General features: G+C 33.2%; 1 protein-coding gene across 1 annotated transcript in view; it reads right to left on the reverse strand.

Annotated features, from left to right (window-relative positions):
- Positions 1-1,275: 1,275 nt before the first annotated feature.
- The window catches only part of LOC106751748 (putative uncharacterized protein DDB_G0277255), a 20,278-nt gene continuing 6,155 nt past the window's right edge, over positions 1,276-15,398 (reverse strand). Inside the window, exons 7-10 of the mRNA XM_014632801.1 lie at positions 5,162-5,281; positions 4,591-4,753; positions 4,072-4,258; positions 1,276-1,793 (exon numbers count right to left, since the gene is read on the reverse strand). Of these exons, the coding sequence (XP_014488287.1) occupies positions 1,276-1,793; positions 4,072-4,258; positions 4,591-4,753; positions 5,162-5,281 (988 nt within the window). The remainder of the gene's footprint in view (positions 1,794-4,071; positions 4,259-4,590; positions 4,754-5,161; positions 5,282-15,398) is intronic.

Below are 15,398 nucleotides of genomic sequence, written 5' to 3' on the forward strand. Positions count from 1 at the left end.
TTTCTGAGCGGAGTAGAACTACAAATTTAAATGGACGAAAACAATGAACACATCAAATGTATTTTATTTGATAAGCCACATATGTCCATTTCTATCCGAAATATATGGCCTAAAATTTTGGTTGGTTCAATAAGTCCCAAATGACAATAAATACAAGAGATCTGAAGTTTGCATTAAAATAATAATAAAAAAAGCAGAAAATACCTAAATCACCTATTGAATTTTGTAAATTTTGATTTAAAGGAAGATAATAAAACAAAATAAACATTTAAAATCCATCGGCTGCGATAGAGATCGTATTTAAAATAGAACTTACGTATCTTATACATTCTAATATTTATATAATACAAAGCAACGTTGGTTGCAAGTAACATAAAGAAAAAGTGAACATTATCATAATGTACGTTACTCAAAATATTATAAGTTCTTTTATATAATTGTGGTAATTATGAGATTTTCACCTATTTAAACAATTTTTCAGACATGATATTAAATTTCTGGCTACATAAATTATTTCGAATCATTTAAATGAAGCAATGTAGGAATGTCATATAATGACATAAATGTTTCGAAAGCTTACGGATTGCTGAAAATCCATACACCAAACTGTTCGTCGAGAGTTATAATATCTTTTATAAATCTATATCTGTTTGTTGAGAGTTATTGTATCTTTTATAAATAGTTTATGACATTATTAATTTCCTACATAAAATTTTTAATCACGCAGTATTTTGAAAACTTTTAGTCATGTTACTAATAGTTTCTAAATATTTCTATTATATGTATTCTTCCTAGTTATTTCTAAACTTAATGTCTCACAAATTGAACAACGTATAACTTTGTTATCCTTAAATGTTTTTCTTTTTACTAATATTTCTATCGACTTAACTGAGAAGGCTATACACATATAAAAAATCAAGATTTCTGATAATCTATAATATCGGCGTTTTTTTTTATGAATAATTGAATTTTTTCTCTATATTAACACATTAACGGTGGGCGATCTCGACGAAAGTAGAGCGGGCGATATTTTGTGTGATCATAAAAACTTTAAGGTACAGTCGAGCTAAATCGTATTACTACGACTCCCGCCTTTAAGCCGCAGTCGAGATAAATCGTAGTACTACGACTCCCACCCTTAATGTGTTAATATAGAAATGTATTCAATCACACACTATGTGCTGTTTTCCACCATCAATCAAAGTATTATGTAAAATAAAAATTGAAGCAGAACAAATATTGATGATTTAAATGATGTAGTTAATATGGCTTTCGCTATTGCTGCTTGTCGGTGATAGTGGTGCTGGTGCTATCGTCATTATTTTTGTTGATGTCCTTGTCACTGCTTACTTTATTATTTTTATTATTACTGCTGTTATTGTTTGTACTGCTGTTGTTGCTATTTATGTTATCACTGGTACTATTTTTACTGCTGTCAACGTTTTTGCTGCTGCTGCTGTTGTCAATACTCTTTTTGCTGCTGCTGTTATTGCTGTTTTTGCTGCTGCTGCTGTTATTGCTGTTTTTGCTGCTGTTATTGCTGTTTTTGCTGCTGCTGCTGTTATTGCTGTTTTGGCTGCTGTTATTGCTGTTTTGGCTGCTATTATTGCTATTTTGGCTGTTCCTGCGATTTACGTTGTTGTTGTTGTTGTTGTTGTTGTTGTTGTTGTTGTTGTTGTTGTTGTTGTTGTTGTTGTTGTTGTTAATGACACCCTTTCTGTAGCCGTCGATGAGTCTGCTGTTGTAGTAATTTATTCCTCTGTTATAACTAATAATGTTATAATAAATGAATCCTGAAATAGAATTGACATTTATAGTCAAGTATATACAAGAAGTTTTATTTTACGAGATATTCCGTCTGATTGGAAAAGTCGGATTTTTTTACATATTTCAAAATTTCGAAGTATCACAAATATACTCCTGAAATTTTAAGTGTAAACTCGAATATTTGTAAGAATTACAGGCCATAAAGTGAAGCGCATAGGTGGAAAACGAAGCGTGCGCGCAGTTGATTCAGCATTCTATCTCGGCTTAAAACGAATAGTTGTCTTTATTTCTGTTAATCAGTTCCGTATTATATATATATATATATATATGTATAAACATAAATATTATTTTACGAGTTGTCCGCGGTCAGGCGTCGAGTGCGAAATGAAATGTTTAACATTGCACTGGCAGTGGTGTCCCGGATGAGCTCGCTGGATTCGGAAGAAAAGAGATATAATCGTGGTTCAATGTTGTAAAAATAAATTACATTTATTCGTGCCACATGATAAAAAAAACGAAATAAATATACTGAGGAACAAACGCGCGCTTGAAATCAATCGGCGTGATTACGGTATAACTATACAAAACTTTACAAAACTATAATGCGGTGTTGACGGTAAATCGCGGTATTGTTTAGTCGCTAATCGCGGTAACGTGATGTTTGGGTACCGGTGTACCTGTTCGCTTCAGTCGAAGCTATGTGCAGTGGCTCGCGGTTGACAGCGTTTTTCTGACGGCGCGGCTCGACTCGCGTCGGCCGTCGGCGGTGTTTACGTTCGCGGATCTTTAATTTGCGGCTCGACGATTTAACGCCGGTGTATCGCTCTTCCACTTTGCGGCATGACGAGGCTGATACTACTCAGAGAGAGCGGTAAACACAACACCGACCCTTGATTTCGCTTGTCCTCCACTGTCCCCGACGACGGACGAGGCCGAGAATATTCGACGGAGGCGGCGAACGCACCATCCCAGTATGACTGGAAGGATTGGTCTTGTTCGGAGATTGCGAAGACATAACGAAGGCAGTGAACTCATTACTACCTCGGCACCGAGACCAGGGAACGAGCTAGTGTGAATTAGCTCGGTGGAAACCGGAGAACTGCTTGTCGCAAGTTGCGGTAGTAAACTACCGGTGCGGAATGACAGTCCGTCTCGAGGAAACGAACCGGCGACTGCCGGTCAACGACCGGGGAGAATCCAGTCTTGATTAGATAGATCGAAAACCCGTGCTTATACCGAGTGTTTCAGACCACACGTACGCCCCTTAATTGAACTTATAATCTACACAGCGTAAGAATATTTACATTATTTACATAAACATAGTTCGAATGCAAGCGTTTGAACAATCGTTGTGAAATATCGTCAGGTGGCAAGAGTTGGCCGAGTGTCTACGTCCCCTTTAGATATAGAAGAGCTGAGCTCCTGATGACTCTTGGTCACCGCTGTGACTCTTTCGAACGGCGTTGTGCTGCGAGCGCGATGCTCGTATTTCTAAGTCCTGGTTGGCGTACATGCGAGTGCAAGCGAAAACGAGATCGCATGGAGGACAATCTGTTCAGACATTCAGTGTGAGCTTAGACGAGATACGAGCGAAAAGGGGGTGCGAAAGACACAAGGAGAGAACTAGAGAGTCGCTCCAGAGACTAAGTGACCCTCACACATAGTAACAATGCGAAATTGCACTGAGTTACGAGAAGTAGCAAGACTAAATTTCTGTCGACTCAGCTTTATGAGGCGTATAAACTTAAGTTCCCCCTGAGAATACAAAATATTTCTTTTCGTTACTAAACTACGAGAAGTAAGCACACCGAATATCACCGTTAGTTAGCTATATTACGGGCAAAGACAGTCCGAGTTTAGGCACTGAGATGCTTCCCTATCGCACGCGAAGTCGCCCACAAACGGACTAGTCGCGTAGTGAGTCACTTCGTGGTGACCATCAAAGCTCGCAGGAGTGATCGTTGTTTCTGGCAAAAAAAGAGAGCGCACGGCAACCGACTATTCGAGTGCTCGCGGCAGCGCGTTGCACGTACAGTGCTCATCGCGATCGACAATTGCGGATTACCGCTAATTCTAACAACAGTTTTTAGATATTAATAGTTCAAAGATATTAAATGTGTTAGTTAATATATTAGAGTTCACCCTGTATATGTTTGTTTTCTTGTCACGAGCATACTTAACAGAAATTGTAGACTGAATGTTTTGTATGTCAAATTGCGATTTTATAACATACGTTCTTGTAGATTTAATTATACTTTATGATTTCTCTTTACATTTACTTTTTATATGTAAATGTGCACTTACCCGGTGGTGCTCGCCATCTATTCATATCGGGAAATACACGTTGCATGGGAAAATATCTTGGCGCGGGGAACTGTCTTATTACAGGAAATAGTCTTTGCGCCATAAGTGGTCCTGGCGCAGGAAACGGTGCCCGAAACCTCATCACAGGCATTTGCGCTACTAACGGCAACATTGGTCTATAAGGATCCTGAAAAAGCTTTTCTATATTTTTTTGCACAATTTTTCACATATCCCGGTGGCACACTTTCAAAATAGTTGAGTACTTCTTTCTTGAAGCAGTGTAGAACGCAGAGTTTAATATAAGAACTGATTTTTTTGAAAACGAGTCCTTTCATTGCGTTATATTAGATTGGTGCACGTGAAATGGCCGTTTTTAATTCAAACTTTAGACCTTTTTCGACAAACTTAAAACTTATTTTACTAATCAAAATAGTCACCATCTACTTTAACGCACTTGACCCTATAAGTCAATTCTGCTATAATTAGAATTTTCTGAATACTAAAGCTGTTTGTACTTACACCATAGGCAGGATTAGAAAATTCCTGTCTATAACACGATATTGTACCATCATTATGATCCAGTTCATGAGACTGATCAGGTTGATTTTCTTTAGATTTGTTTCTATCATCGTCTGTATGTTTCTTTTTCACATATTCGTTCTTCAGCGAGTTATCTTTGCGTCTGAAACACAAAGAACATCATTTACTCATCCTTCTAATAAATATCATTGAGAGATATGTAACTTATCTTTTGATAACATAATTTTGTCTCAATAATTTTATGGTTATTTATTTATATAAATACTTTACCAAAGCTCTTTTCGACAAAAACAATATGAGGACTCGGACAATTAAAAACAAATCGCTGTTATTGTTGCGTGGTAAATTGTAACTTTAATAATTTAAAAAGTTTAAAAAGTTCGAATGTTTCGGTCCAATTTTAGACTAAATTTTTTAGTTCTAAAATGTTTTTATTTTCTTTTATTTTAATCTTTATAATTTATTCGTTTTTTTTGTTTTATTAAAAAGAGTATAAAATTCTATTAAAAAAATAAATGATATATAAAAGGCAAGAAAATTCGTTTCGTACCTTTGAGTTTCATTCAATCGATCTCTTGCAGCAGATGATGTACTTCGAGTGTGAGAGTGGGATCTACTGCGTCTTCTTCTTTCTTTTCTATCCCCATCTCTACTTTTTTTACTTCGATTTCTGCAACATAACACACATTTTTTTAATTTCTTATATACTCTGTAACTTCGATGTAACGTAATAAGTAATTTTAATGAAAGGAAAAGCAATGTTCTATATTAAAATGCCCAATTATCCAAATATATTAATATACAAATTACGTATTGATCTACTTAAAAATAATAGTGAAGTTGGAGATTATCATTTATAATAAAGTAGAGAAGAAATGTAGAATATTTAGTGTAAATATCATAAAAATAAATAAGAAAAATATTTAATTGTATAATATTGGGTGAGTGCAAAAGTTCGTGCGGAGGTGCAATAGATGGCGTTAGAAGCGGCGTAAAGTCTTGTCATTAATACCGCCATCTCCGTAAGACATATCGTTGGAAAGGTGACGTGTGCAGCGTTTATTTCAAACAAAAGAATTTGTGTAGATACGAACTGCTTCGAGAAAGATTACTTTCAAAATGAGTATCGAAAAGGTGCATTTACGGCATGTTATGCTTTACGAGTTTCGGAAAGGAATAAACGTTGTAGCAGCCGTAAAAAACATTCAAGAGGTTTATCAAGATCAAGCACCAGCTAAACGAACTGTGGAAAAATGGTTTGCGAAATTTCGCCGCAGACAGTTTAACCTTGAAGACGAGCCACGCTCAGGTCGACCTTCAGACATTGATGACGATGTTGTGCGAACTTTAGTTCAGAATACTCCGCGAATTTCAACAGAGGAAGTTGCTACAGCACTTAACGTTGACCGATCAACCGCTTTTCGGCGTTTAAAAAAAATCGGTTTCGATTTGAAGCTCGATGTATGGGTGCCCCATTTGATGACGGAGAGGAACAAAATCCAGCGAGTTTCTGCTGCCGTTTTTTTACTCGGGCGGCTCAAAAACGAGCCGTTTTTGGATCGATTAGTGACGGGCGATGAGAAATGGGTCCTGTACAACAATGTTCAGCGCAAACGCACATGGAAACAGGCAGGTGAGCATGGTGAAGCAATGGCAAAGGCCGGTTTACACCCGATGAAGGTGATGCTCTGTGTTTGGTGGGATTGCAAGGGCATAATTTATTTTGAGTTTCTCCCCGCTGGTCAAACGATTGATTCGGACAAGTACTGTCGCCAATTAACCAATCTGAATCGAGAAATCAAACAGAAACGTCCGATTTTGTCAAATCGCAAGGGCGTAGTCTTTCACCACGACAACGCAAGACCACACGTTTCGAGACAGACGTTGCGCAAACTGAACAGCCTGCAATGGGATGTCCTAACTCATCCACCGTATTCTCCTGATATCGCACCTTCTGATTATCACTTGTTCCGGTCATTGCAAAAGCATTTAAATGGAAAAAAATTGACTCTTTGGATGCCTTAAAAAACGTCGTGTCTTCGTTCTTCGAATCTAAACCGCGCAATTTTTATGATCGGGGCATCCGTATGCTGCCAGAACGTTGGAAAAAGATTATAGACAACGATGGAGAATATATCATTGATTCAATAAAGAACTTTGTTTGCCTAATCACTGTCTGACTTTTACTCACAAACTCCGCACGAACTTTTGCACTCACCCAATAAATGTAAAAAATATAAGTGGAATAAATGTAAAAAATATAAGTGGAAAAATAATATATGTATGTGGAAAAAAGTGGAATGTAACAAAAGAGAAAATAAATGAAAAAATTAAAAAGTATAAGAGAAGAAAAGAGGAGGGGAAGAAAATGTAAGAAACGTGTAAAGAAAGATTAAGCGATAAATAAATAAGAATTAGAACAAGAAATAGAGAGCGACACAGTGGGGAAAAAATGAACGAGGAAGAATGGATCAAAAAAAGAAATAAGAATGTAGGTAAAAAAAAGAAAAAAGGACAAAGAAAAGAAAGCATACAAGATAGGGCATCCAAGACAAATCATCTAAATGAGAATATTTTATCCAAAGAAAAACTTATTATGATCTATAAGATCTATAAGAGCCAACGCATGGATGTCCTAATATGATTCAAATATTAATCAATAAATATAAAAATATATTATCCTATAAAAACCAAATATAGTTGTTGATGCGAATAATTTTATATGGGAAGATAATGTATTTGACAGTATTATTACACACACTAACAAATTTGCCAAATTTAATAAAACATAAAACAAGAGTCTTCTACATCAAACTGGACCCATATCTCAATTATTAATTTTTAAATTATTCCAAAACTCCATTAATAATTTACTATTATTGCGTTTCTTAACTTTTTCTAATAAGTTGCAAAAAATACTGCCTCAGCTAGAAATAGAACCTGGATTTCCCCCCATTTGCCAGGCGGGACGCCTTTGCCATCCGAGGCTTCAACAGTATTTCTTGCAACTCAAACGCTTATTAACGCTTATTATTAGACATGCGAATAAGTTCGATGTCTTTTTACATGAATTTCATATTTATTTACAAAGACGAATTACATGTTAATCCTGGAAATCTCCATTATTTGCGACATACTTCTGCCATTTTTCAGGTAACTGGCTAATTCCCTGTCGAAAAAAATGGCAGTTTTGAGTCGATAAAGTCATTAATGCTTTGTTCGACCTTTTCGAAAAATTTGAAGTTGAAACTAATCAGGTAATGCTGAAATAACTGGAATAGATGATGATATAAAGGGGCATAATAGTTTGAGGAGCAATAAGCTGCATGAGAAAGAATTTCCCACCTTCATCCAAAGCGGAATAAATCATTTTGATAGCCTGAGCAGCATTTTTATTCAATTGATAACTATTGCTTTTTGAGGTTATATCGGCAAAACCAACAACTGTTATAATGCTTCTTAAAGCTTAAAATTGATACTTTCAAATTATCATAAAGCGAGAAAAAATTGAAATTTGAACCAAAGATACAAGACGTTAAAAGTAAAAGCACCGAATTTATTTATATACTTAAAAAAAAAGAAAAAAAATTGAAATTTTACTTTGTAACTTCTATATTGTGCATCTTAGATAGATAAGAAATATCTAGCAGTTACCAGCAGTAAAACTTCAAAATTATTTCTTAAAACTGTACCTGAAACTGTAAAATAACTTTATTATCATGAAACTAATATTATTAATATCATGGTAAATCTATTTTCTCATTAAAAAAAAGTATTTATTAGTGTTGTAACAGATACATGTTTCAAAATAACTAGATATAGATATAGAGATGAAAATTAAACTAGATACAGATATAAATTTAAGTTGAATAATTAAATACATATACCATCAGAATGTAAATACATTTCAGATATTTTTCAGGGCTTAACGTGGAAACATCACGTAAGAAAAAAAGCGGAATAAATATGACTTAAATTTCGACAAATGCATTGGTTAGTTGGAAGAAAGTCTTGGACTTATATTACAAAAGATTATATGTAATGATTATAAGACCAATATGAACATACAGTATCCAACTCTCGGGATGTACATTGGATATACATTGGGTACAAACCGTATGATTGTATAACATATACAAAATATAATCATACGCGCAATTACCAATGTAAAATACCAGAGGAAAGACGACTTTCACAAGGAATTGAACCCGAGGAGTATAAATGAAATAATCAAGGAATATGCATAAAAAAAGGCTGCACGAACATATTAATGCGGAAGCTGTTCAATTCCTGGACATTGAGGGGAATCTAAGACGATTCAAGCGCAAAAAACCACTAGATCTACTCACATAACAATAAATGAAATGAAGCTAAAATTAGAATTAAATCTAATAGTATATTTTATATTATATTCATCTATATATTTGTATGTACAAGTAATTCGATCTATTATTATTACTTAATTAATTTATCTTGAGCTTAGATAATGATCTGAGACTCAACACACATCAAATTAACGCTTGACCAAAATATTACTTTTTTAAACTATTGTTTAAGATTGTAATAAACATATTAAAGAAAAAAAAAGATATTTTTCAGTGATATATTACATAAAACAAAATATTAAAAGATTTTTCATTTTAAATATAGGACAGTAAAAAATCATAAATATATAAGTTGTAACTTTTTAATAGCACTATAGACTAATATTTCAAATAACAATAAGATTCCTTGAGATTTATTTATTTTATTCAATAAAAACTTTATTATCATTTTGAATATTATTATACTAAAATATAATTTTAAAATTCAGATTGACATTTACCAAATTAAAGTTATATATACATTTTATATTAATTCTTCACTTATTTAAATAATATTGTACAAAAAATAAAGCGTATGTTAATCTTGTTANCATATCCATGCAAAAAAATGATGTTATATTATTTAATTAAATGTCGATATCATGTGCTGTCAGAAGCACACGTAGCCAGAAGCATTTAATTCATTGTAATTGCATATAATTTGTAAACAAAAGTATTTTTTTGTTGTGGATATACATAATCATATATAGTCAAATATGAGCAAATTTCACGTATAATCCTTTTTTCCCAGGAAATTAAATAATATTACATAAATACTATAATTAAATAATATCAAATAAATATTATATTTCGTTATCTACATCGTACAAAACAAAACTTTTTTTTTATATAAATATTCCTCAATACGAAAGTTCTCAAAAATATGCAGTTTCATTAGCTCGATTCTCAAAGCCATTACTCGGGAACAAAGAGATTATATATGAAATTTACCCTTACATGATCATGTATAATTATATATATCCACAACGAAAAAATACCGTTGTTTATAAATTATATACAAATACAATTGAAATAAATGACGATATTTAATTCATCATTTTTTTCATACGGACATATATAATCATATATGTGATCACATATGTGGGCAAAATTCATATATTATTTTATATATTTGGTAGTTGCATTGAAACCCGCTGTTCGGTTGTAGATGTCTCTAGGTGTTTTATATTTTAATACGGACAGATGTCGCTTATGTAATGTTAAAGGGTGATCGTGTGTTGCTAACTTCCGGCCAAAAGATGTAATATTTAGTTGAGACACGTGCCTCAAACGAGCAAGTTAAAAGTGGACGGTGACAAGTTGTTTTTCCGATGTGTACTTCTACATTACTTCGATTTAAGAAAAAGTGCAGCTGAAACTCACCGATTGATTACAGAGACTTATGGTGACATGGTCTGCACCATCCGAAACTATGTGTAGAGAATGGTTTCGACGATTTTAAATTTACGATTGTAACCCTTATGACAAGCAACGACCAGGTAAGTCGAAAAAACTTGAAGATTCCGAATTGCAAAGTTTGCTGGATGAAAACTCTTCTCAAACACTTAAAGAATTGACTGAATAGCTCAATGTTGATAAGTCAACAGTGTCCCGACATTTGCATGCCATGGAGAAGATACAGAAAGAAAAAAAAATGGCTGTAACACGAGCTGAGCAAAAACGCCATTGCGAATCGACTAAACATCACTACTTTTTGTTGCGAGGCATAGAAAAAAAGTTTCTTGTTGGCGTATTGTGACTGGGAATGAAAAATGGATATATTTCGACAACTCTAAACGCAGAAAATCATGGGTTGATCCTCTGAGCCAATCATAAACATCTACGCCAAAACGAAATATCCATGGTCATAAAGCCATGCTGTGTATCTGGTAGAATATGGAGGGAGTAGTGCTTTATGAGCTCTTGAAACCCAAGAAAACGTTCACTGCCGAACGTTATCAACAGCAACTGGAGCGTGATTTGAACAATAATTAATAGAAAAAAGGCTGTCAGTAGCATCAAATCGTCGAAAGATGATTCCCCCTGCAAGACAACGCTCGACTTCACGTTGCATTGGCGGTAAAAAAATACTGATGGAACTGGAATGGGAGGTCTTCCCTCACCCTCAGCGTATTCTCCGGACCTTGCCTCAAGTAATTATCACTTGTTTCGGTCGATGCAATACGCCTCAGAAGATACACACTTCCGTAATTGCAAGGAAGTCCAAAAATGGGTAGATGAATGGATAGCGAAAAATAAGGCATTCTTTCGACGTGGGATTTAGCTTTCGCCAGAGAGATGAGAGGAAATAATAACATCCGAAGGAAAATACTTTGATTAAGTAACCCAACAAGTTTTTATAAAATAAATGTTTAAAGGACAAAAACAGCGGGTTTAAATGCAACCACCTAATATTTATGTATAATTATATATGTATATAATATGTAATATTGTATGATTATATATATATATATATATAATTATTTTATCCGGGTACTGAAATTCTCCTCACTGCTTCTAAACAAAACTAACTAAAGCTAAATAAACAAATAGTAATAAACAAGCTAAGTTAACAAATAGTAACAAACTTACTTTCAGATGAGTATAGAATACTGTCTGCTGAACTTTTGCTATCACTGATAACTATTGGGCACACCAGACGTTGTGTTTTAACTTTCTCATTTTTATCAGGAAATTTTGTCAATTCTGTAGAACCGTCAATATTTTCTTTCTCCTCGTTTACTTTGAAAATAGAGCCTGTAATATAGGTGGCCATGTGGTAAGAAATGGTATTGCTATCTGCTTTACACATTATGTCAATCTCCATTCTCTCTTTTTCACTAATTTCCAAATGATGATATAATACAACGCATATAAACGACTTTTGAAGAATTCACATTACGTTAATATGTTTGTCGAGTTACTTCCACTTTTAATACTTTTACATTTAATGTCTGTCGCAACACTAGACCTCTTTCTAAAAAGATGCACGATCATTGGATATCGCTTATTGCACAGCCCTTACTAAAGCAGGATCTACAATGAGAATTTAAGGCGTAAGATATAAGAAATTGACCGATTGTAATTGACTTTTCTTCCATAATTCGAACGTGATTGGTCAATTTTTTAAGTCTTATTTAAAGTCTCATTGTAGCGTTTATGCGCAGCGATGTAAAAGTGTTAAAAGTGCAAGTAACATGAACAAACTTCGTATTATGGACGTGATCCAACATAAAATATCTAATAGAAAAATGTATTATGTAAAATGTAAATGTAACTATTATATTATGGCTTCTGCATATAAGATACAGCAAAGCTTACTGCGTCCTGTGTGCAAGACATCAATCAAAAACTTATTGCTAAATAGGCACATTGAAGTCATTGGATACTTACGATAGTAAATTCGGATCCAGTGAGATATGAATCTGAGGGGGAGTAGAGTATATTCCTATCTATAACTATTATATTCCATGATCTGCTTCTGCTCTGCCCTATCTCATACCGATAAGAACAATTCTCGAAACAATTCTCTACTGATGTTAAACAACAATAACAAGGTAATTTACCTTATTTAAAATTTATTTTAATATTTAGTCGCATTTTCAAATTTCTAATTAAATATTAGGCATACAACTTAATTCTCTCATTTAACAACTTAACTAAATTTCTCTCTAATATCTTTTTATTTGAATGTAAAACGCAAAAATTTTTGACATACGTTTTCTCGTTTTTGGCGTCATCAAACAAGGACAGTTCTAGCGACTACCTAGAAGCCTAGAAGCCTCAGTGAAATAAATTATCTTCTTATTGTTACTTCACATCAGAAATTATTTCGCGTTGTTCTTATCGATATGAGATAGACAGGAGTAGAGTAGAAGCACATTATGGAATATAATAATTATAAATAAAAATATACTCTATTCCTTCAGATTCAAACCTCATTGGATCCGAACTCAACTATTATAAGTACCTACTAGAGACGGAGGTGTATATTACGAACGTATATATTCAAAGTGAATGATCTTCAATCAGAGTGAATTATTTTAGTAATCTACAACTAATTTATTATCAGAATTTGTGAACAAAACTAAACATTCCGATAATTCAATTTTTTAGTCTGTTATTTTTTCGGCTTCAATCCACAGCACGAAGAAAACAAATTTTGCTAAAACAGCAAATGTTTGTCAATATAGTAAGAGCAACAGAAAACTTGTCTAGACAGCAACAAATTTGTTTGCCAGCACAAAAATTTGTTAAGAGTATTAATTACTATTTACTGTAAATATGAAATTAATATTCTTAACAAATCTTTTCTACTGTCCAAACAAATTTTTTGCTGTCTAAGCAAATTTTTTTGCTGTCAATATATCGACAAATATTTACTGTTCTAGCAAAATTCGTTTTCTCCGTGAATTTGTCGGCGGGAAGAAGTAAACAAACAAGCATATGTATGAGTGAATATATAAGCAAGTCAGTATATAAGCGCGTAATATTATTTAATATTAAATAATATTAAGTAATCTAGGCATATTCTTAGAATATTAGACGTAATATTCTAATAATATTGCAGTAATATTATTTAATACTAGTCTTGAGGCTTTCGCGGCCATTGGTACAATCCATTTGCGTTGCTTTCGGAAATATGTTGAGTCTTAAATCAATGTTCTGCCAACGTTCCGCAAACATTGCAGTTTACATCATCAGAGCTTGGGGCTGTGATACTGAGTTTCCTTGGATATTAGTTGTCCTTATCCCTGGGAGGAGAGGGGTTGCTTCCAGCCAATCAGTGTTTTTTATTGATTAGCTAGTCAATTAAAAAACACGTTGATTAGCTGGAACCAACACTTCCCCTTTTCGCCCCTCCCATCCTCACAGAGATAAAAGAGCATATATGGACAACCAATATCCGAGAGAATTTAGTATCAGAGCTTCAAGCCCTGATGGAAGAGATTTGGTTGATACGCTGCAATTTCGATCCTCCATATTGGACCTGCCATCTTAGATTAAAAAATTTTTTTCAATTTTGACCTCAAATTCGTGAACAGCGACCCCAAAAACCGTCGGGTACCAAAATTGGTGAAAAATGGAAGGAAAAATGTGTGCTTCAAAAGGTTAAATGTGAGCTACCTATTTTTAAGTACTGCCGGACATCTCCGTATCATCATACGTGGACTAGTAATTAATAACAATAATAATAATAATAATAAAAGCTTTAATTGTATGCTGACTATTTTTAAGTACTTTTACAACAGATGTCAATTGTAAGCTATCTATTTTTAAAGTATTTGTGCCAGAAGCATTGTTCGTATGCTGGACTGTTTTCTATCTAAGGTGTTTGATAAGTCAGTGACTTTGATAAGAAATGGCGCTCAGAACGCAAGTTTGATATTATTTGTGACATTTGCCATTTATCGTATACACAAAAATGTTTTAAATAGTCAAATAGTATATTTTTAACAACATTCGAAAGCAAATAAGTTTGTGTTGTTTTGTTAAAACTCCCATGAGTATCATAGATGCGGCGTTTTTTATGAATTCGGTGTACTTAAAACTTTTAAAAAATCGTAAAGATAAAAATTTTATTGTTGCCTACACAATTGTTTTTTGAATATAAATGAAAAAGTGGAAATATGTGAATTTTCATAAATTGATAAGAGAAAATGGGCAGTTATACTGTTTGGTAAAGCAAGGTTTCAACTTTAAGACTCCAAATTACTGTATGATGATTGTTAACGGAGTTCTAAACAATTAAAAGCAAAATGTCAATTTATCCTTTAATTTTTGATAACTTGTACACAAGAAATTGTGTAGAAAGTTCTCTCAAAAACAAATTATAGAGAGGACTTGAGTCTGAGGACTTTCAGTCTCTCAGACGGAAAGTCGAAATTTTTCTCAGATTTTTTATGCGCTCTTATAAATGACAAGAAATTTTCGTGATACGCTTGAAAATAACAAGAAATTTTGTCGAACTTATCATTTTCGATATGCAAACAAACATCAAACCTAGGAAAACTTGAAATAAAGAATTAAAAATGATTAAAATCATTCAAAAATAGAGGCTTCGAGTTCTATAAAAATCTTTATTTTTTTAATTTTTTGGATTTTAATAACTTTTAACGAAGTTATACTCGCTTAAATCTTTTCTTTTTTTTTTTAAGAAGTGTTAAGTGTTTCTTTAATTGTTGTGAACAATATATATTTACTAATTGTGTTCAATTCTGCAAAAAGTCATGATGAAAACCAAATTATATTATGGCAAAAAAATATAAAAAATCAAATTTAAGTAAATAATATTTACAGTATTTTAATTATTGAAAAGATAAATACCAATGAAAATGACAAATTAAAATATATTTAGTAGAAATAAGTAGAAATAACAATTGATTTAAGAAAGTGCAAAAATTAAGAACTTTATAAGACGCT

Source organism: Dinoponera quadriceps, unplaced genomic scaffold (assembly GCF_001313825.1).
Source record: "Dinoponera quadriceps isolate SergipeBrazil2010 unplaced genomic scaffold, ASM131382v1 scaffold179, whole genome shotgun sequence".
Taxonomy (NCBI): Eukaryota; Metazoa; Arthropoda; class Insecta; order Hymenoptera; family Formicidae; genus Dinoponera; species Dinoponera quadriceps.